Source organism: Antrostomus carolinensis, unplaced genomic scaffold (genome assembly GCF_000700745.2).
Source record: "Antrostomus carolinensis isolate BGI_N321 unplaced genomic scaffold, ASM70074v2 scaffold38378, whole genome shotgun sequence".
NCBI classification, from domain to species: Eukaryota; Metazoa; Chordata; class Aves; order Caprimulgiformes; family Caprimulgidae; genus Antrostomus; species Antrostomus carolinensis.
The window spans coordinates 1-24,706 of NW_010331565.1; the positions used below are offsets into that span (position 1 = coordinate 1).

Sequence of the window (24,706 nt, forward strand, 5' to 3'; positions counted from 1 at the left end):
CTTTTGCAAGGATTTTTAGGTGCTGTTGGGTTTTTGCTTGTTTGTTTGTGTGTTTTTTCCTTTTTTGCCCTTTTCCCCGCGGCCCGTTACCCCGGGGGTCAGCAGGGACGGGGCGTCTCCAAAATTCTGTAACGCCACACGACGCCACCAGGCTCGTCCTGCGGGCCCCGGGGAGCACCGCGGCGGGAAAGGCCGGGCTGCCGCCATCACGCACTCAGGATAATTGGGTACGGCCAAGGAATGGGACGAGTCACGGGCCGCGCGGGCCGCGTTACTCACCGGCAGCACCCGCGGAGGCACGTCGTGACACACGGGGAAGCAGATAGGTGCGCCTGGGCACGCACCTGTGGTGTCATCCTGGCGTCGCAGACCCCCGGGGGTGCCCATGACATCGCTTCAGAGTCCGAGCGTGGCTGTGCCAGGAAACCAGCCTGAGGGGTTACAAAAGTGAGTAGTAGACCAGGTTAAATGTCTTTTAATGGGAAATATTTAAATGTTTTAATGAAAATAACAACATTTACCATTTTAGTCTTCCCAACTTAGAGCAAAACACTTAGTACATATTTTAGTCATATTCACATATTATTTTGAGGTCTTCTCCAGTTGCCATCCCGATTCTGTATACAAGAACTTTTCAAGTTTTTCAAATTCTTAATGACGTAAATGTCTTTGCTTTGGTCCTGGTCTGTGAGGTCAAAGAAAGCTCTCCCATCAGCATACCAGCGGCAAGATCACTCCTCTCATAAGCCACTATACGTTGTCTCTAAAAAACTAGTCCTGTTGGGATATTTTACAATCTGCATACATTTAATTTCATCCAAATAATTAACAGTGCAGTTCCACACTGCTAGGTGAACCACAGCCTACCATTATTGTATCAACACTTCTTCAACCAGCAGTCATGTCACTAATGCAAGCCCACTAGTATCACAGACCAATCCTTTTTTCTCCCCCCCCCAATGAAAACAAACAGGAAAATAAGTTCTGTTCTGTACAACAAACTCGTGCAAGTGTTCTGCCCCATGACACCTGAAGCAAAGGACACCCAGGATGAAAAGCCTGATGCTTTTCATTTGTGATAAACCTTGCAGTTGATGGGACACAACTGGACCACTGAGTTTGCAAAATGAACTCTGTGCATCCTCTGATTGCTCTGCTCTTTCAGCTTCCTAGATGGAAATAGGATTTCTACTAAAACATTTCTAAAAACAATGCATGATTTTATACAGATTATTGTAAGGCAATAAGTCACCAAAACTACATAGCATTATCTAAAGTACTGCAAGCTACCCTGTTAAAAATTATAGCCCTTGAATATGGGAAAATAGCTCCTAAAGGGATTCTTCAGGAAAAAAAAAGCACAACCAAACAACCAAGCATGATTCTAGTAGTTATATACCTATAACTTTCACATTCCTTGTATTATAAATTAAGCTATTCTAATGGTTAGAGTAATGCAGGCAGGTAATACAGCATGATAAAATCACACAAAAACAGCCCCTAACCAAGGAATAGTAAACTTCCAATCCTAAAAAAACCTGCTGAAGTTCTTTGTTGTCAAGCAGCTAAAAGTGACTTCATCAGTGACATTCACTGAATTGTCAGAAATCTGTCAATCAAGGCACTGCCCTGACCACGAAGTTCAGGGCAGAATACAGTGCACACTTACAGACAACTAAGAAATTCTAGATGAACACTTTTTCTGGTACACGCTCCAGAGAGACCCATACTTCATGCCCTTTAAGTGGAAGGACATGAGGGATAAATTTAGCAAGTTTAGAGTTTTGAGATAGCAGTTCAACACCTGGTGGTATCGTAGGGGTTACTACAGCAGGTACCATGCTTTATAACAGAACCATATTAGGCTATGCCAAAGGGTCCTTCTGGTCCCAAATCCTGTCTCAAAGGAATGCCATGCCTAAGGGAAGAGTGAAAACGGGAGGAGTGTGTTATAGTCCAGTATGGTTTCAACCTCCTACTGCTTCCACTTCAGAAAACTCCCAGACTTTGGTATGTAGTGATCTTTTTTCTTTTTTTTTTTTTTTTTAAATGTGTACTTATCCACTCATTGGACCTGTCTTAACTCTTAGCAATGAATTGGAAGCTGCTCTTCCATAGGCCTGCTGCCCAGTGCATCAAGAATCTGTTTTGAACATTGCTCCCATTAGCTTCATCTAATGTGCCCTACTTCTTGAACTGGAGGAGACAAGTTGATTGGCATCCATCTTTGTCATACTGTGGGTGATTTTAGACCTACATCTTTTCTCCTCTTGGTCATTTATTTTCAAGACTGAAAAGTCACAGCCAACTCAATTATTATTTACAAGAAAGCTGTTCCATGTCTTCACGATCATCTTTACTGCCTTTCTTTAAGATGTTTCCTTTTTGGATTTTAATGGATTTTTTGAGATGAGAGGATCTTTGCACAGTATCCAAAATAGGGGTGAACATTGACTTTATACATACAGTGCCCTGCTAGTGTTTTCTATTCCTTACTAATAATCTAAAGGTGATTTTTTTTTTTTAATAGTAGCTAAATCAGTATGCATTTTCTAGTTATCTTGTATTTTCTCAGCTTCAAGTCCATTTTTGGGAAATTATAACTTCACTTAATCTAATCATCAATCTGCTTATTCTCTAGTGACCATAAAAAACCTCACCCTGTTTAATGTTGTTTTAATTGTAGTAGCCACTAGAAGCCCAAACCAAAGTTAGCATTTGGGTGTTAAGTTCTGTGCACACCTATAACAACAGTTCTGGCCCTGAAGGATTTATAACAAGACAAAAGAAAATACCATCTTATTTCACACTTGGGAAACAGCAGCAGAACAGCTTTGAACTGTTTTGCTAAGAGTTCATAGGTGTCTTTGATAGAGCAAACAACAGAGTTTTCCTCATTTGCAGGCCTTGGTGAGAAGGCAAAACAACTTGCTTTCACAGTGGTGATTTTTTTTTTTTTATTTGGGCATATGGACTGAATTATTATCTCCAGGCTTATGCAATAAAGCTAAATCACTCGTTATGATCTACTCCTGCACGGTCAGATGAATTAAAACTCGTGCAGACAGTATGACTAGGAACTTGTGAGTTACAGAGGTCACTTGCCAAGAAGGACAGAAAAAATGCTCTAAAAACTCTGTCAAAGACCACCCTAGATCACTACCAAATGAGGCTTAGAGATTGCTCAGCAAACTGAAATGATTTTAGAGGACCTTTGAACACATCTCTTTGAAGATATGTTCATCGTTGGAAGTTCTGCAACACCTGCCTAGGAGGTAAGTGTTTCTGGCTAGAAAATGAGCGCATCTGGTGTCCCTGTGCCATACAGGACAGGCAACAGAATGTGGTGGCACAGAAAAAAGCAAAGATAGATGCTTCAGCAGAGCCAGGAGGGAGATGGGTACCTGCCCTGCAGATGGCATCATTCTTTCTCCCATCCCCCAATCGCAAAAGACAATATAGAAGTTAAAGATGGATAAACAAGGAGGACCCTTTTCATACAAGTTTCTAAATAGGTATTTTTAGAAACACACCTATTAAAGGACCCTTCTTATGTCCCAGCAGAGAAATTCCTGCATAGGAAAAAAAAAAAACCCTTAAATGATACAATAACAGTATTTCATATTGATACATTGCTTACAACTTGAAAGTCTTCATGAACAAGGCTATGAAGTAACTGAGTAAATATTAACCACCATTGTGCCAAGATGGACAGGAAACAACAACGGTGGTTAAGTGACTCTTCTAAAGAAACAGAAGGAATAAATGCTTGAATGACCTAAATTTGGGGATTTTGATTTCAAGGGGCTTGAAATGGTGTTACCTCCCAGCAGACAGACACTGCACTGGTAAAAGGTGATGCGCATTCCTGATTCTAACTGTCCGACTACGACTGCCTGCCTACTTATTTGTGACAGGAATGTAGGTTAATTGTATTATTCAGTCTTGGAATGCTGCTATTGGATTGACCTTGGCAGCTGTGGCAAGATCACATTTTGCAACCTACCAGCTGCAAGAATGCAACTACATTCAACTCATCTTTGTCTGTGGCACACTTTGATATGTTCTTCATGGGGCTGTATGCTCAGACCATGCAAATAAAACTTCAAATATAGACTGCAGCAATCTACTATTACGTGGATTCCACATGAATATAACTTGATACTGTGATACAGGGAATTCCCACAGTATTGATTTTAACACTGATTTTAAGAACCCTTGTACATCTGACACATGGTTATCTCAAGGACTCTGCTAATCTGGACTGTTGGTAGAGGGAGAGATCATACAGGGACTCAGCTTGATTTTAGCTGGGGAGAGCAAGAATTTGCAGTGGGCATTTCCACCCTGCATCTGCAGAGCCTGGATGTGCTGCACTTGAAAACACTCAGCATAATTTTTTCTTCAAGGTTTTGGCTAAGCTAGAAGATGAGTTGAGAGCTGTAAAGGATTTCTGTGATCTGTATCTGTCATATTTATGCATTTATTTATGAATGGGGACTAGAGTGGGGGAGATGGTGAAAGACCTTTGCATTATACTAAGTGACTGCAGCGTGAAATTAAATCATACAAGAGCTCAAAGAGCATAGAGTAACCACATAGGTACATTTACAGATAAAAAGAAAAAACGCTAATAAATATTTCCCCCCAGTCAAGGTTTCCTCTTAGGAACTTGTAGTAACCCAGCTCACAATGTGAACCTTCTCTCCAGCACATACTGTACATAAAGGAGGAGTTTCCCCACATGACTTCATACTAATTACCTACAAATAGTCATACAAGAAAAACCTCAATCCACTCATGCTCTTTGCAGCCGTGATTAGCATTTTTGTTTCAGAAGTTCTGAGTGACATTGCTTGCTCGGAATTCATTACTCAGTATCCCAGCATAATGTATGGAAACTGCTAATATGTCAGATGACACGGTGCCTTTACGCAGTGCCCAGGGCACCTTGCAGCTGCCTGCAGCTTCCCAGAAGATTGTCCATGCAGCAGCACAGCTGGACTATGAACGTTTATGGATAGATCACAACAGCCTGGTGAGGCACGTAGGACATTTTAAATGCATGTTTTTTAGGCTACAAGAAAGATGCAGCTATTACTCCCAGTGGACTTATAAAGCTTCATAACGTCTAAAAAGGTGGTTTGTCTGGGGGTGGGTGGGGAGATGCTTTGCATACTTATGAAACAGTATTAAGATCCAGCAAAAGTTATTTTCTAAAACATAGAAATTTCAATTTTAACAGAACTTGACATTTATAGGGATCGGTTCAGTTTATTTACCTGTGAAGCACCACCTCTGGTGTGAGGAACAAGTAAAAAGTAACACTTCTAGAGTTGATTAGTCATGCTATCATCTTCTGTGAGTACGATGAGTCTGGAGTTTGGGATGATCTTACTGAAAATGGAATTGCCAAGGGATTACTCATCAGAGGAGACTCTTGGCAGCTCCTTCCCAGGGAGTGGAAGTCATCACTGCATTACCCCCCCGCCCCCACCCCGAGAGGCTGTCACAACACCCACTGGCATGGAAACATACATCTGTTCTCTCACCACTACCAGCTCCTGCCGTGCCTCGTCTTTGCTTTCACCGAGTGACTCCATTGACCAGGTCTAGTTTCTGTGACATAACAAATATATAGCTGGTCAGACCAAAACCAGAGGAGTACTGACACTTCCGATAATCACTGTCAAGAACACTAGAAAATGCATCCTGGTGAAAGAAAGGGGAAGAACATCACACATTTAGCATTTTAAGACTGACAGGGTGGCAATACGACATTCTAGGTTCAGGTGCATTTTATAAGTTAATTTTACTTGCAACTCGAGTGGGAAATAGTTGCAGTGTTCACAGAGGCACAGGGCCGTGTGGGACCTACGGTCCGATGCAGCACGTCACCAGCAGCGCCCTAGATTCCCAACTATACCTTTTTCATCCTCTGTCCCTGCTATAGGACTTTTTTTTTTTTTTTTTTTTTTTTTTTTATTATTTTCTCATGAGTCTTTGGTTCAGTTTGGTCCTTTTTCTGATCTTTTCCCCTCCCAAATATTTAGCAGCTTTCTACACAATTATTTTCCTTACATTGTCATGTCTTCATGATCCTTCTTCTCTACACTGTTTCTCAAGAGCTCTGCTTTAATCAGCTGCCTAGTAAAGCTTTGGGTTTTCCTTGAATTTGTCGTGTGTGTAAATCTGAACGATGACTCTGTGAGGTAATAGCTGCCTCTGCACCTTGTACAAGATGAATTATCCTGTCTGCCCTGAACTAATTCTAACAATAATCATCGTTTTGAGACATGTTTTTCAGTTGTACACTTCACAACAGGAGCTGAAAGCTAAAAATGGTCAGATAGCATCAGTTTGAACAAGAATCACCCAGAAATTAAAAGCTTCACAGATGTAACAAGTTTTTCTAATGAACAATTCTGCTGGAACCAACCTCACAAGACAGAACTCCTCCAATTCCTTTGGCTTTTTTGCAGTTTCACTACAGAAAGGACAGCTGACCATCAGCATAAACCAGCATTACTGCATTAGCTAGCATGGAATGTTACGACATACTTGCACGTGACAATCATCTGAATACGCAGTGTCCCACCGACTGAGCTAACAAGTTGTCAGATGCAAATTAATGTGTGTCACATTTACAACTGAAGAACATCATTTTTGGATAATTAAATGTTTGGTGAAATACTTAAAAGCTCAGGCTAAGAATTTCTATTAGCATTCAGAGGACTTAGGGGTCTAGGTTTCCTGAACTTCTGATTCGGTCTCAGTGTCACTCCTGCACATTTTGCCATCAGTTTGATAGTGGCAATATGAAAGTAATGCTTCTTCCCAGAGGGACCATCATTATAAATAAATCAATAAATCAATAAATCCAAATAGGATTTATTGTGAAGCAGCATATTCTGCATAACTTTATGAACTGGATATTTTCACTAGCCACTAACTAGGACAGCTAATCAGACGGGTGCGTGGGTAAGTCCAAAATTCACTAATTTTGCGTGTCTTAAGAATGTACAAAATGTACGTTCTTCTGAGAAATACAGAAGCAGCAAACAAGGAAAAAATGAGAATTTATTATAAATTTGAATATCCTACATGGAGTTGGTAGGATTTCAGTGATACAGACAGTGGAAAACTGTAATAAAGTGACATGCTGGTAATAATTCAAAATGTTAAAAAAGAAAGCTAATTGTTCATAACTGGAAGCTCACAATACATGAAGATTTGTACAGACTTGGAATTTAAGTAGGTAAGAGGGAAGTGGTTTCTGGTTAAATACACATACAAATAAAAGTATGTACACAAATGTAAAAATATGTTAATTAGTCTTAAGGGGAAACAAAGGATAACAAAGAAGGATAACAAATGAGAGCATTATATATAGCATATCAGGTGAGAGTTGTGCAACTGTTTTGTATGTTGTCTAGCTTACTTCTTCAAAGGAAAGCAAGTGGCTCTATTTACACACGGGAGTCCCATCCCCACTGTCCAAGCAGAAAACAAACAGTTTCTAATGTCCATGTTTCTAATTGTTTCCAGTCTCTTGCTCCTGTAAAAGGCATGATGAAGTGCATGGCAACATAATACAAAGTGCACAACCAAAATAATGATTCAGTGATCCACACTGATTAGGAAGGGTAGAGAAAAAATGTTGGGAAATAAGGGTGTTCCGAAGTTGTTCAACAACTGATAAGCACACTGGTAAGCAGAGAGGTCAGAGACAGGAACTCATGTATGTGGCTGCCTGGAAGCACACGCAGAGTGCACAATGCTCAGAACATGCTGCCAGAACACAGGATGGGAGACACTGGTACCAACTGGATACACACACCATACCTATCCTGGAGTCTTCAGGTGACATCTGGCAGAAACTCCACTTACAGAATTGTTGTAGCCTCCTCAGACTTCCAAGGAAGCTTGAAAAACGTACAGCGCTTCTGGACATCACTTGAGCTTTTCATACTTTTCTTCATCTCTACAGAGCCAAAGCAGGTTTGCACAATGTCTCACTGACACTTCTTGGGAGCTTCCAGGAAAACAGAATACCAAAAAGAAAATATTAATTAATTATTGGCTGGAATGGATAAATATTTTTTCTGTTGCACTGAAACTCAGTTTTACTATGTTACCCTAAAAGCCCACTGTAACAGGTAGTGCCAGCAAGGAAGGCAGGAGTTGGGTCAGAAACAAAACCATTTTTCCCAATTTTGAGAAAATAAATCTCTAGTCTAGATTTTATATCTATATATAACTATGTACCTATACTTGTATCTCAATCAACAGTAAGGACTTGTGTCCTTGTGGAGTAATTGCTGTATCTCAATTACATACCCGTACAGGTATTCATATTCTGAAGTGGTTAGGTTGTTCCTATGTATTTGAATGCATTTCAAAAGTGGGTTTAGCCTAAACACTTCCACAAATGCCATATACAAATACAGAGATATGCAGTAATTCTCTATTAAAACAAGTTCTTGGATGCAAAGTGACTGGCATCTGCAGTTGTGGCTCAGCGTGGGTGTAGAACTCTGCTGGGACGGGACCTGTGCATGGGGGCTAATAGGATCCTATGTGTATGCCTTGTGTCACGATTCAGTCTGTTTACAGTTAAACAGGCAGATAAATTAAGCAGACTTTGTAACTCATTTTGAAACCAAGTTCTTCAACTTCTAAGATGGGGATGCAATTAAAAAAAAATAATCTCATTTTAGTCATCTATCAGTCACTAATTTCATTTCAATGACAGGCTCCATTTGAGAGAAACATATCAAACTCATGAGAATTTAAAACAAAGACAAAGCTAACCATCCACTGTGTCAGATGTTTAATCCCTCCACATGTGCCAACCCCAGAGACAAGCCCTCCATTCCTGTTATTCATATCATGCAAAGATTTCATTTCCAAGTAATTATTACTTGCTGAGGTGATACGCAGTGCCCCGCGTACTGAACTGCAAGTCACCACTACCTTCCTCAGCAGGGACTTTTTTCTATGTGATCCCATAGCCTATCAGTAAATTTGCATTCATAATCTTTTAATCTGTGGCTCTTCCAGGGTGGTTCATACCTCTCCCTTCCCTTCCCGCAGCAAGTCCTACACCCTGACAAGGTACATCCTGCACAACTGACTTCCACATCAACGCAAACCAGGGGGGCAAAGGGGAAGTTAGTTGGTTGTTTCAAAAAGAAACTCCAAATTTACAAAGCAGCTGCCAATTAGCCAGACCTTAATTTTGCAAATTTATTTAGGAAAAAAAAATTAACATGAGCAAATGAGAATACTTCAGTGTTACAACAGAGTATATAAATGTCTAGCAATAGTCAAATAATTTGATCTTTAAATACAAAATAACCACATGAACACCTAATATACAGGTTTCATCTGAATACATATTTATTAGATAAATATTAGGTTGTCACATCATCTAACTACATACAGTTTTGCAAGACTAAAAATCACAATTATTTTTTCTGCCCAGTTTAAAGTATGAAATGATTGCATTGTACTGTACATACAATGTACAAACAAAGACAATGGCCATTTTTGCATGTTTCTTCAGATTGTACTTTTTTTTCTTTTAATTCTCCTCTGATCGTGATATCAAAAATTGTACAAAGTATGAATTTGGTTACAATTTATTTTTTAATCCCCTTATTCTTCTTCATTATTTCTGTAGCACCCTAAAAATACACAGGTGATAGACTAGTACACGTAAGCTAAATATTACATGTAGATAAAACAAAACAAAGGATCAGAGTATATTACAGAAGTGAAAGTGAAACAAATGCTGAGACTCCACAAACGCTAACAAACAGGATTCATTTTCCACATAAGATGGAGCTTCAAGCTTTTTTTTTCCTGCGAAATAAAAACAATGCACATTCCAAGGAAAATGAATGCGTTTCTGTTAACATGTCTCTATTTGTCATTTACATATGTACAGCTGTCCCTTGAGTCTCCACTGCAGACATTGGCGTGTATCTGTCAGTCCTATAATAATGTCTTGGCAGCAGAACTGTAGATCTCTGTGGGTTCTTTCCCAGATGAACTTCCATAGGGAAACAATCAAAAAGTAAACGAACAAACAAAAAAAGAAGAATAAAAATACTACTGGAATTTCATATAATAATTAAGCTTTAAAAGAAATGAGTGTGATTACCCTATTTGCTAGGTTTGTTTTCTTTTCCTAAACTTTAATATGGCAGAACAGATAAAAAAATAACTAAACTTTTATTTAGAAGCTTTTTCATACTGACTCCACTATACAGTACCTGATTTTAACTGACAGATAAGCTTTAAAACTGTCTCAAATGTCCAACATTTGGGTGATGGGTAAAAATCGTATTTTCTCTCAAGTTCTGCTTAGAAACCAAACGTTTCCGTAAGCTTAAAAATGTCAACCATCCACTTTAACTCTCTATTACCGTACAAAGCAGATGCTAACGTTGCTCCAAACATACTGTTAATATCTATGGGGTTTTTTTCCCTTTATGCTTTCCAACAGGTACTTTTAAATGATACACTTTAAATACTACCAGTTAGCAAAAGGTCAATCCTTAACATACCTGGTTTAAAATACTAATGTTGTGTTTTAAGAGAAAATTCATTTCAGGTGACTAACCTAGCTGCTCAGGAACCAATGGAGGATGGAACATTAAATAGAATCAATTTAAAAAATCTGAGCAACCAGTTCCAACTAATAGTTAGAAATCTTCTTTATTCCAAAACCTATGGCTTAAAAAGCTTTCCCCCCAAACAAAAAAACCAAACTCTAAGGGCATAAAGTCACTTTATCATTAGCCACCCCTGCAAATGACTTCAATACCTATATAAACAATGCAGCAAAAATACAGTGGGAAACTACTACAGTTAAATGGCCGCAAAACACATCTGTAATTGCAGAATGGTCTGTCCTAGGAACTGTGTGACAGCAGCACCACACCACAACCATACTACCATGGATTACACCAAGGTTTATCTTTAATATTCTGCAGAGATCCTCTACAGGTTGTCAAGCCTACATAAGAAAAAAGACATTTCTAAGCAGAATAAACTAGACTATACTGCTTCCCTCCCCCTCCCACCAACATCCCTAAGTGTTACAGTGCCCCAGCTGCAGAGACCAGAGCACCAGTATAGTGATATAAATATGGTACCTTACATACTTGCTGCTTGCCTCAGTTCAGACAGCTGGTCCTCAGTGTTCTGCTCGCTTGGGCAAACAAACAAATCTCTGCTGTTACCAGCCCACAGTCACCCGCAGTCATTGAACATCGGTCAGTTGGTTGGGTTTTTTTATTGCCCTAGGCAATCACTTATTATTCGTTTTCACGACCTGGGCCCTGATTGTCCAGGTACTGCCTGATGTATCAATTCATTCATCACATAAATGGATATGAAATTTGGGCTAATTTATCAAAAGAAAAACGGGGGGTAGGGGGGGGTGGGGGGGGAGAAGAAAAAACCCAACTCCCTTATTCTGTTAAAGAACCCTCAATTTTCTTTTTTATAAAAGGACCCATATTTTTCTTTAGACAAGGTATTTAAAAACACCAGCAAAAGTATAACCAGATCATGAAAATGTTGAATATTATCAAAGACGATACTAAAATATTCACAAAGATATTTACAATAGCAATTCTTAAAATAATTGATTTTGCATAATGAACAGCGCCTTTCTTAAAAAAACTTGAAACAGGAAAAATATAAGTGTGGGACCATCTCTACAGAATATGTTTGACAGATTCAATACTCCTACTAGAAAATAAAAGAACTACACCACCATTTCCTTTAATATCTACAGCAAAGTGCTGCTGACTAGCATATATATATCATGACGCATGTACAGCAGTAGTGAGAAACGTTAACAAAAACAGCAAAACAAAACAAAAACCGCAAAGAATTTACAAATATGACTTTGGTGAGGAAAGCAAATCCAGAGTCGTAAGCACAGAGCATGCCATTTACAGCACTGCAAACTAAACACAGAGGACTAGGAAGCTATCTAGTCAAACTGACAGAAACAAACCAAATTTTGCCTGGCACTTCAGTTTAAAACCTATTGTGGTGAGCAAATGAAGGGTGTTTGATTGGGTTTGGGATGAGGCAAAGGAATAGGGACAAATTTGCTTTAGTAACAAAAAGAATTGAAACCAATAACTGTACAGTGGGCAAAGCTGAAATGTTGCACCACAAGGGCAAAGTTGGCACACATGCACTTCTTACACAGCTACTGTACATCGTTTATAGGAGAGAGAAAGAGAGAGACGAAGAGCACAGAAATGGGCACAGAAGCAATAGGAAGCTCATGCAGGAGCAGCAACCACACGAGAAGCACAGATCACAGGGGCGAGACAGTGATTGTGGCAGCAGGGTCTCTTGAGGGCAGTAGCAATCTATGGCAGTTAGTGATTCTCCCTATGCCCAGTCCTTCAGGAGAAAGAGCTCATCCTGGCAGCCAAAGTTTAAAAAAAGAAACTGAAGGAAGAGAAAAGAAAAAGGCTGAATTATCTGTAACAGTCACAAAAATGGAACGCAAAGCAAAAGAAAATGAAGCTGCAAGATGTCTGTCCAATGTCAATGCCCCTTTCTCAAGCCAATTATTAAAAATAATTATGCAGATAGTGATGTTACTCTCCCTACATCCTGCAAGGATTTCCTGGCTGCCTTCAACCCAGCTTGTCTTACTATGTATTGTGCAGTACAGAGAGTGACACAAACGCTCTGGGCACTGAAGGCTGCAGGTAATAATTGCAACAGTTTGGTTTGCATCACCCCCCCCCCCCCTTTTCCCCCCCCCCTCTTTTCCATTCCATATGGCATACATGGCAAAAAGATCTATTACAGCAATCTCAACAGCTGGATGTTAATGCAGCCAGAAATTGTACCGATTTGAAACCAAAACCACAAAAAAATCCCTAAACATTGCAAACATTTTTTTTTTTTTTTTAAATTTTTCCTGGGTGTTTCCAATCTGTGCGTTTGGCCAGAGGAATCCTCTGCAAAGAGGTGGTTAAGATTCCTGCGCTTGCAGAAACACCAACACCCACGGCTGCAGCCTGGAGATTCTCAGGACTCCATTACAGAAGTCGCATTAGCTAAACTACTGGCTCCCTCTGACAGGCCTGTATGTCTTCCCTATCTTTGCCACTTAACTGTAGGATTTGTGCTTTTTTGAGCTTTGTACATGTTTTTGTTTTTCTTTCTGTGTGTGGCCAGGACAATCACTCCAACACAGACCTGTGGTTGGAGGCGGGCAGAGGGGAGGTGGGGTGGAGAGAGATACAGTTTCAAAAAAAATGGAAGAACACACGTTGGAAGGACACTCTGAGACGGGTCAATCAAAGACAGTTCCATTTTGTTGCCTTTTCTTCCCTTGCCAAGATTCGTTTTTGCCAAGATACTTCACACTATGTTTATCACAGAACTCTCTCTCTAGAGGATGAACAACAAATGGGGTTTCCAATAGCTGCACAACTGTCTATGCTTCTTCGTCATGTGTAGCACGGCAGACTCGGAGATTACTGCATTTATTTATTTTTTGTATTTTTTTCTCCTGTCACTTTTGCAGTCTTTGAAGCTGACAAACGCAGTTCTGAGATGAAGAAAGCAGGGAGTGCACCATTGGATCAAGGTGAGGCTTTTTTTCTTCTCTTGTGGAAAAGGAGTGTTAAGATTCCTTGTTGTGCAGCCACACATGTGTGAACAAGTGAAAGGGATGGGAGAATATATATGGTTTCAGTTGTTTTCAAAGAGAGACAGAAGGTCATCATTGCTATTGCTTGGCAAATCAGGAGGATCCAGGTACGAAAGCAGCTCATCTGGATTTGTGAGTTCTGGAAGCAGCTATAAAATATAAAGATAAAAGGAACATTACAGGTAATGGAAGTGCAATTGGAAAAAAAAAGGGATTAAACACCACACATTCCTGGAAACTGGCTTTCATATGCATAGATCCAAATAAATCAGAAGGCAGCAACACAAACCTAACACCCTAAGATGATGCAGTATCCACTTGTTTGTGAAAATGTGCACTACTCAGTTTTTACCTGTGAATTACACCACCATCTCAATTAGGGTTTCTCAGTCAACCTCCCCATCACAAAGTTCATAAATAAACAAAGTATATTTCCTAGGTAGTGACACTGACAAAAACTTATCGATAAATGCTAGTTATGTGTATTAGTTTCACATAAAACACTGAATAAAAACTTGAAACATGCAGTTTGAGTAATATATATTTGAGCTTTAAGGTAGATCAGCGAAGACTGGTCTCTCTGACTCGCACATGTCAGTGTGATGATCACCTGAGGCCTGCATCTTTACAGAAAGAGGCAGTCCTGTCCTTTCCTCACCCCTCTGCCACCCCTAACGCCTGTGTGTGCTGATGCAAGCTCCGGTGCAGCGAGCTGGAGCAGGGAACTCAACTCACCCAGGTTAAAACTAGCCCAGTAAGAAAAAAACAAAACCAAAACCCCCCCAAAAAACTGAGAAGGAGCATGGGGAGAGGAGTGGCAAGGCAGGTGGGTGAGTCCTTTTCCTTTCCATGGCAATGACAGTTTATAGTGGTTGGAAGTACTTAACCACAGCATTACACACAACCCCACCCATTTTAAAGGGTCAGGAGCATAACAGCCCATCCAACAGAAGATGCACTACTTTCCACAACGTTTTAAAGTATCAAAAGAAACAGCTGTGGGAGTTTCATTTAGATTTGTGTTAATACTGTGTTTTAAATAGAAAATTTTGGCTTTCCAGCCTTCACTCAGATTATTTTGATCTGACAGGTAACAAGCAAATTGTAACTCCTGAGCTGTGTACCAGGCAATGTTTTCTGCTTTATTCTGCATCTCACCATATCCTAGTCAAAAGTAAGTGTCATATATAAAAAACAGCAGGGAAGGGTTTGTAATAAACTCCCTTTATATTCAGTGTTTTGTTAAAGCAGAGACAGAAAAATATGGACTGGTTTAACAAACTTAATAGTAGGTATGAGAAATCCATTTTAAGTTGTTCTACATTTTCAAATATTATAAAACTAAAAGCTTGACTGCATCACATTCAGCACGCAAGTATTATATTTATATGCTTCTATTACTCCTTCCTGTGCAAATGGAGCTTCATCTTCTAATGTTATATGGATGAACATATTTTTCAATAAGCTAAACATGAAATGCAGACAGAAGTTTATTACTTCCTAAGCATTTTGAAAAAAAATGCAATGTCAGGTTTACATAAACAGAATCTCCCAGAAGGAATGCTTTTCTTAAAACATCGCCTCCTTTTATTAATAGTAAACATACTATTGTCATAGTACTAGACTCAAGATAGAAGGCTTTTAAATGTATTTCACCTGCTATCGTAATTGTTTATGAAGATCTAGTACAGAAGTCCAAAAGAAAACTGCAGCACCACCAAACGTGTAGAAAGTAAAACACACTTGAATTTGTCCTACGATTTTACAGCTAAATTCTTAGAAATTTAACCTAATATCTCTGAGACTCATTCTTGTATACAGGGCATTTTATTTATTTATTTATTTATTCATTTATTTATATACCAAAAGTTTTAAACAATATGCTCAGTATCTCTGAAGATAAAATCTTTTAAAGGTGACCTCGGCTTGCATTGGTCAAAGGGGCGAGGCGGCACAGCCTGCCTCCTGCCCAGCTGCTGTGGAAACCAGAGACCTCAGAAAGGACCTGCTGGGAGTTGAGGGTGCTGTGCTGGAACAGAGGTAAGAGACAGAGGAGGGCCAGGGGCTGCACAGGGACAGGAGAGATGGGGGCAGAAGCTATGGGAACATGCTAGACATAGGGGCAGAATTTGGAGAGGTGCACCCAGTGCTCCTGAAGCAAATACTCGAGAGGTCTAACCTGCTGTTTGAGTCTTGTGCCTCTGCTGTCTAAGGTGCAAGTGCAGATCACCTGTCTCTTTCTATACAAGGTATATCCTTTAACCCAGCTTAAACCTTAGACTGCATCACACTGAAATCCTAAAGAATTAATGTGACCATGTCAGTGAGGAGAGGACCATGTTGCCCATGGTACAGTCCCCTGTTTGCTGCAGGGGATTTTGTTCAGCCTGGTTCCACAACACAGCCACTGAAATTTAAACTCATTAAAATAATCCATCTGATCATGATTTAGTTCACAGATATTTCAAAGGACTATATTCCCCACACTGTACAGCACTTGCTTTCTCATTTAGCTAAGATAATTTCAGCCTCCCATTAGGAATCCAGCATGCCTCTGTCAGGGATAATCATGGTACTGTGATAAATGTGCAAGTTTTTCTACTTTGCTTTTCACCGAGGAATGAGTGCCTGACCTGTAACAGTACACTTTATGTTGCTTAAATATTTGAAGAAAAAAATGAGATTTTTATTTTACCTATTAATATTGCTCATATGGGGTCCTTAAGCGTTCAGAACTCTAACTGCCACATGAACTATCATTCCCAAAGGATGCGTATGTGACCGTGTTGTGTGAAACAGCAGCAGTCTGGATCACACAGAAGTTGCTCCACTGAGCACTGCTCAAGTAACTGGAGCATCCATCCCTCCCCTAACCCCTTCCCTCCCCTCTGTGAGGCTACCTGCCAGCAGGCACAGTGCTCATGTGTGACAGGGAAGACGTTCAGTATACAGCAACAGCAAGTACAGATATAAATCCAAGGCACAGAGGCGAACATTTCTCTAGGAAAATTACACCGTGCAGCAGCAGACTTTGGAACAGACAGAAGATACACATACAGGAATGCACGACTCAAACAAACACCCAGTCCTAGTGCTAAGAAATTTTTATTTTGGGAGGTAGGTGGTTAACCAGAAAGATACCTCAGGTAACTGACTTCTGACTCCATGGAATGGATGGTAAGAGACAGAAGATTACTTTTGGCCTTAAAACTAGGTTTATCTTTAGTTGTGAGCTGCCTCCCATAGTGACTAAGGAGGCAGAAGATGTCCTCGTTGCTTGTTTTCCTACGTGGCATACCAGGAGGAAGAACTTATGCTGCTGAGCTACCCTCACAAGAGGGTATGGATGGGCACAGCCTGGTTTTGGCCGCAGGGAGCAGGGACAGTGCTGCAGGGTGGGCCAGCACAGACCACCCTCCCACTGGCCAGGACATGCCGCAGGGCTCAGCGTGCAGCTTGCTTGGCACAGCTCCACCACAGCCAGAACCACAGGCAGCTGCGTCCTTCCTCTTATTCAGGCACTGCGATGGCTTCGGGGTCTAGATGAGCATGTGGGAGCCCCTGTCCAGCGACGAGGGGGAAGGGAGGAGATGGCTCCCAGCCTGGTGCCTGCACTGCCGTCTGAAGAAATGCCTGCCTTGGTGTTAGGAAGAGGCTACGGCTCGCACGCCCTGCAGCTGCTCAAACCAGAACCACTCTCCCAGCGAGCCAGGAGCGCCCTGTCACCTCGGCTGCAACACCTGCGCCCATGTACCAAAGCATGAAAGGATGGCATGTGCTGTGGAAGCGGCCCAGGCCCCTGCCCTCCCCGCCCTCCCGCGCGATGGAAGCACACGCTATGGCAGGCAGATGATAGTATGACACAGACTTACATCCAGCGAGGGCTCCGGCATGTCGGGTGCTCCCTGTCCACCAGCCTGACCCTCTAAGGCTGAGGAGGGATTAAAGGTCAGGTCACTGTGTGGATGGTTGCTAGAAGCGGCCGGGGGCGGCTGCCGGGACTGCTGGGGAGGAGGCCCGCTGTGATGTAATGGCTGGCCCTGGCTGCTGGGGTGAGGGACGTGCAAACCTTGCTGCATGGAAGTATGGGACTGATCAGTGCTGCCGGGATGAGGGATCTGCGGAGGAGGAAAAAAGCAGGAAAAGAAAGTGAGGCCACAAGGTACAGTGCTCGCAGTGCCTGACTCTGTAACCGCATGTTACAAAAAGAAATAACTTAAATAAAAAAAAGACACAAACACAAAAAAAAAGGAAAAAAAAAATAGAAAAAGCGCCGTCGGAAAAGAAAACTCCATATCCCAGTGCCAGAAGTGGGGTTTCAGCTTTTTGAAGGTTATCTGCAAGGGGGAGATAAACACATTGGATTTGTGCTGTTGGTTTGCTTCCTTGTGATGTGGGAAACTGCACTTGAAGATGCAAAATAACAAACCCTGAAGAGGAGAGAGGGAAGCTTATGGGTGCTGCTCAGCTTTACCTAGGCAGGTGCTTTTGCCCTAAAACATGCCATGAATGAATGGAGAATTTGTTGAATAATGATCTCTACACCAGGAAACCGATTAACCAAGAAAATGGATCATTTCTGCTGACAGATCCCTTATTGGGGAGTGTCCTGACATGGCTGCCTGTTCACGTTTCAGCTCACTACAGACATCCTGCAAACACCAGCCCTTCTCCACTCCTCCCCTCCTTGTCTTTTCAGAATGCAACACCCCTTTTAAGGGCTGAAGATGTTCCTCGCTGATATTCATGGGTTCTGATGGTTGACAAAAAACCAAGTCAGCTCAGCTAGTGAGCTCCGCACTCATCAGCAGAGCTGCTGTAGGTGGCTGCACACCTGCTGACTGCGAAGTCCAATGTGTTAGTTTAAACTCAGCTAATGATCCCACTTCTATTCTGTATTCATGTCGTGAATAACTTCTCTAGCAAAAGCTTAGTATTTTTGTGTTTTCCATGGGGAATAAACTAACAAAACACATGCATCTTCCAAACCCTCTTATGGAAGAATGGGAGAAAAGTCTTTCTCACATAACAGAGAAGCAACAAAAGTGCACAAACCCAATTCTTCCCTCTGCTGCATGTCACATTTAATGCTAGTGGATTCTTTGGGGCTTGACCTTGGTGCCATGAGAAGTAAATGTCTCAATGCTTCAGAATCAGATGTCTCATGTTAATTTGGTATATGGAGAAGCAAAAAATGTAAACATTTTTTGAGGAATGCTACATATTGCCACAAAGTGGAGCTGAAATAAAAGAACAGATACATACAAAAACAGCATGAAATTCATTCAGCCAAGCCAACAGAAACCAGCAAAATGCTATGTCAGCATTTACCCTTTCATATCACAGTAAACTGCAAGGTTATTTTAACCTTAGTCTTCAGTTTTGGAAAGTAAAAGGGAGGTTATTACAAAACATAATTAAAATGTTCCCACAAATTAAAAAAAAAAAAAAATTACAGAAACAAGCATTTTAAAAAATACATTGCACCACTCTTACGAAAACTGAAACCTGAATATAGATCCCTTGGGAAAACCATACTCAGCTACATGGAGGTTCTTTTCAGTACTTTGGTAGTATGAAGGTTGGTGGATAAATGAGCAGGGTTTTATATGCAACATCTCATTTGGGCCTCTTTCCCATGTAAGAGTTTAAAGTAACTATTAAAAAGTAATGATGCACACTCTTCCCTCCATTAGAGTCACGGCTACTTGAAAAGTATTCTCCAACATTACTGTTGTTACCTTAGGGGTAAACTTGTACAAAATCTGCCCACAGATCACACCTGAAGTAGAAGAATCTGCAGCCTAAAAACTCTGCAAAAGTCTAAGTGAAGTAGATGTCTACCCAAATAGTACTGTTTCCTTCCTCATTCACTGAGGACACATGCAACACAAAAGTGTGGAAATTAGGAAAGCAGTTTCCAGAAAAGAGCAAAACAAAATAGGATTATCTTGAACAGTGTCTTAAATTTATCCCTGAATGCACAAAACAAGAGTCATACTTGCATGTTTATATCAATAATTATTTAAACCAAGAGGCATTCATAAGTTCTCAGACATATTTCAAAACAAATAAGCAGGTTAGAAATTCTACATTATGTTTATATAGGCAAGCATTGTGTATATATATATAAATATTTAGTTGATAAGGCAGTTTCTGGGGCCCTGAGATAACTGTTGGATAGGGAGCAATTGTTCATTGTAAGACTGAGACTGAGGGCCACTATAATTCTTAAACAGCCATTGCAGGTTCAAAAATACATCTGACTTAGGCCACTGACTCCACCAGTCTACCTGTGAGAAAGCAAAATGCTCAGGACTTCAACATTTTTCTATTTGCATTCAGCTAGCTAATGGTAAGTTTGCTGTGGAGCAAAAACTTTCTAAGCAATACACTTTGTGTATGTTCAGCTTGCATCTGCAACTCACATCATTTTATTTTAAAAATACTAACCCACACTATGAAGGTGGAGTCTAATAAAGTTGCCTTTGTTTACACAGCAAGGTAATTCCAGAGTTGTTTTTAGGAGCGTAAACTATGGCACTTTTAAAACATTTACAATCTATAAACAAAAAGGTTACAGCAGACACAACTACACCTTCAGCTTAATAGCACAGAACAACACAACTCTTTAGGAGCCCAACAGTGACCTCTAGGAGTGCCGAGATGTATAGCTGTAGAGCATCAGGACCGGCCAGCTGCAGAACAGCATTCCTTTCATCTCAGGAGAAAATTGATAGTCAGAAAAAAGAACAGCAGGTTAAGTCGATGGTTTCTATCTCTCTCCATTGCTGGGATCACAGTTTTACCAACTCTTTTTCTGGGTTAGCTGGCAGAACCACTGAAAGATACCATCTTGCCCTGCTGCTGTTCTTGGCCATTTTCCCCATCCACACCTTTGTCACTGGGTGCATTCTTGCAGACATGCAGTGAACTCCACTGGGGAACTGTTATGGATCAAAGCTAAACTTCCTCCCCTCCTCCAAATTAGTTTTCAATCACATCAGTACCTGGATCCAGATCACTTCATGGCTGCAGTAGCACTTGTGGTGGTGTGAGAGAGGAAAAGTGAAAACAGAAACAAGAGCAATGACTTTTTACAGTGGCACCAGCTCACATCATGTCATTGTGTATGTGAAACTATGGTGCGATCACCCATTGCTCAGTCCTGTACCACTCCTTACACTGTCTGCAATAAGCACTAAGCCAGAGCTAACTCCTGAATTCACCTTTGTCTAAAACTTGTCTGCAATTTCTGAAAACAAACATGATGCAATTGTGGCAGCAATCTTGCACTGACATAGAAACATCTGTTCTATAGTTCTCGCAACACTTTACACTGGGAGGAGTTATTACTCCTAGCCATGTTTCTGGTCTTGATTTTTTCTTCTTCCACAGGAGCAGAACAGCAGTGTGGAGAGAAGGTAGTTCTGATGATCCAACCTGGTTACCCAGCTCTGCCTACAGAGCAAACACATCTGCATTTCCTGGAGTGACCTATGAAGTATGTCTGGAGGGATCAGCTTTCTCTGCCTACCGTTATATAAGGGCCACCACATACATTTTCATAATAGGAAAATCAGGTACTTCCTCAGCAGCATTTAGCTCCAGTTTAGAGACAGACCTCGAGTCTAAAAGGACTAAACATCTGATCCTGACTGACCTTGTAAACACAATACAGTCAAAGTAAATAGCAGATGAAAATGAAATAGACCTTATATTTGACAGAAAGCCAGATAAGAGCACAGGCAACATCTTAAAACCTTAGTTCAATTATGCAATGTGATTTACAGTTATTTTTGTACAGAGATGTCTGTCCAAAGACATTCAGCTACACAATTTAGGAATGTGTTAATGGCATGCATTTCTAAAAGCAGTAATTTTAAAGCTGTCTTTCCTGAGTGTCTGCTACAGACAAACAGTTAGTTTTGGAGAGAGCTGAAAGGAAGAAGGAGAAAAAGAGAAAGGGAAAGCAGAGACTTTATAGTAAAGAAAAAGCTGTGTGGAAGCACTAACAGTCCTCAAACGTGGCCTGAAGACTATGTGGTTACATTGACAAGGTGCTAATAGACCTGAAAACTGATCCTCATTAGAGAAAATCAGCCACTGACATAACCTAGATGGAACCTGCTTTAGCACTGCTTCCTGTTCCCAAACAGTATAGCTTGTGTATCATGATAGATGAGGGAAGAGAAAGGCAAAGGTTTACTTTAATTGCCAGTGATCATAAGCAAGTATCAAATTTTCTACAGACTTGGCCTACAGAACCAAAAACCTATTAACATTTGCCCAAATACTCTCCTACAACTCTGCAACATGCATACCCTTGAGCAACTTTCACCTTTGCTATCATCTGTAAGCAGTCATTTTAAGAAAGCCACAGATTCTTCACTTTTTTATTCAACCACTTCACATGCTACCACTTCAGAAGTTTCACTGGGGCAACTACTATCGCAAAGGTGTATCAGTTAACTGATGAAGTCAAGAGGTAGGTGTCATGTAATGGGAGGCAAAGAATAATTAATTCCCTGTGGCTTTGATCCAAAGGAAAGGAGCTGTCAGTGGTTCACGTTGGTAGTATTTCCCCTCACTACTATCTTCTAATACTGTATGGTTGGTTCTGATGCAGATAATTCAGACTACTCTTTAAGCTGGGTATCTGGAATTTGCCAGCGTAAAATTAAGTTTATGGCATGTTTGTTCTGTCCTTTATTAGCCTGTAAAGTGATTACAGTTTCTGGATTCTTCTTTTGCAGACAGTCTTGTTACTTGGGCTCTCTCCAAGCTATACTAAGAACTCTCTCTCTACTCTCTTCCTACTTCTCACCATCCTCCTTGGAAAACCCACTGTCAGCTAGAGAAGATATGGACTGAGCAGGCTTTTGCTGAGCATCTGCTACCACATTTCCTCATTACATTCTGAAATTGTACTTTTCTAGTATTCACTAAAAACATGGCACAGCTGACTTGTCAAGTTAAACATCCTTCCTGTGCAGTAACAGCACACTATAAAGCCCCTGCCCCGTAACTTAAATGAACATAAAAGGATGTATACACACACCCCTCACACAGATTTAAAATAGATGACTAGCCGTGCCTAAGAGCTAAAACGCTGCTCGTAGCTTTTCTATCCCCTAGCTGCTGCAGTACTGCATTTTCTGGAGATATATAAAGTTTTGTATACAAAACTCAGTGCTCTGAGCAAGCTGCTTTTCCAAGGCACAGTTCTGCCTCCCCATGTGAGACCTGAGGAACCTCCACTTTTTAGTCTCTTACACTGATACACTCTCAAGACAGTGGCAGCATCTCTCCTTGAAATCTACAGGCCTGTCTTATTCCCAACAGCTTAAAGGTGCCTTGCATGCTACTTGGGCAGAATTCCTCCTCAAAATGCTTTGATGCAAATTTTCCCTCAGGGACAAAGCCAGGGAAGATATTGTCCCTGCTTTGAAGTCAGTCAATGTCTTGCTATAACAAGCTGTCTGCTGAAGATGGATATTCACAGATCCCGCTAGCCTAGGGAATGAAGTCTAGTTTTTTTCAGGTGTCAGAGCAAAGCACAATAATTAACACAAGCACATTGAGCCAGGTTGTCTCTTTCAGATAAACAAGCTTAAATGACAATTCAAAAAGCTCAGAAATGCTTCTCCAAAAACTTGAGAACGCCAGAAACTGAAAATGGCATTTTTGACATTTCTCAGGACTGCTCTATTTCACAAACTTCCAATGTGAGGAATCCACAAAAAGTAAAAGCAGTTCACGAGGCAAGTCTGTTAGCTGGATGAGAGCTCCTTACCCCCACAAAGGAAATATCTATGTCCACAGCACCATTACTTACAGATTCCTGCATGGGGTGACTGAGAGGTTTGTCAAGAGTTGCCATGCTGCTCGGCATGTCTGGGGGATGTGACAGCTGTGGCCCATGCATGAAGTCATTCATAGACGTGCCACCGGGATTCCCGTGTGGGAAGTCAAAATTGCCATGACCTTGGTAACTGTTGCCTAAAAGAGAAACAGATGTGATAGATGTGATATGAAATAAACTGTTTGTTTCCCGACACTGATCTCTCAGAGTATCTTGTAAAAGCTGGGCAGTATGGCACCCTCCCTGCACAGCACAGGGCAACTGCAACGCTGAACGGACAACACTGTGCTCCCCACTGCTGGAGCGAGCTGGAGGAACAGGGAGGAAAAAACAGCACCCAGCTTTCACATGCTGGCTGCTGTAGTAGCTCATGTACATGTTGTAACTAATTGAAAACTGCTGACATTTTGAAAAACTACTGTCAAGTCACCACATAAACTTAACCAAGTCGAGAAGTGAAAGGGATATTAAATTCTTCAGAATATTTGCATCTGGAAGCATCTCGGGGCAACTGAGACTGACTGCCCAATTCCAAAATTACTTATAGGACACCTGTGTTATTTATGTCCACGCTTCTACGCACTCCAGTAAGATTGTAGCACTGCTTTAGTGTCTGATGAAGCTAACTGACAGAACTGTATCAGGAAGATGCCACAGTACCAGCTCATAGCACAGTATCTATTTTACCTCTTTTTCTGCAGTATACACAGGGAACTTCCATTAAGATAACACCTTCCATTAAGAAGAGGCTTTCATGTCTAATTGGGGTTTGTGATGTAATTCTACCACAAAACCTAATAAAATTCACTTGACTCTGCAAATACAAGATCAGTTTTCCCCTCTTGGATCTATTCTTCTCATTTTCAGAGTCAGAACTGGCTGCTTGTAGCCTGCCTTTCAGCATGTGGATATGCATGCTTATAATGAAAAACTAGTGAATTTATGAAATTGACCTAACTTCAGCCTGAAATTATGTTCTCCAAAGCACCAAAATTTCACACCAATTTGGAATAGATGATTTGGATTTATTCCCACACATCTACCATCTATCAACAAGCCTGGAGTCCCCTGCTAATCTGCAGGTCAAGTACTGTATGACCAGAGCAGTCAACATGGTTTCACTAAGAGGAAATCAT

The 24,706-nt window shown here is 40.9% G+C and overlaps 1 protein-coding gene across 1 annotated transcript; it reads right to left on the reverse strand.

Annotated features, from left to right (window-relative positions):
* Positions 1–13,443: 13,443 nt before the first annotated feature.
* Positions 13,444–23,707, reverse strand: LOC104529069 (zinc finger MIZ domain-containing protein 1-like; the record flags this gene model as incomplete). Its single annotated transcript, XM_010173255.1, has 3 exons — positions 13,444–13,854; positions 17,578–17,823; positions 23,544–23,707. Coding segments are annotated over 3 exons (518 nt in total), but the record flags the coding sequence as incomplete, so codon positions are not given.
* Between the last annotated feature and the right edge of the window lie 999 nt (positions 23,708–24,706).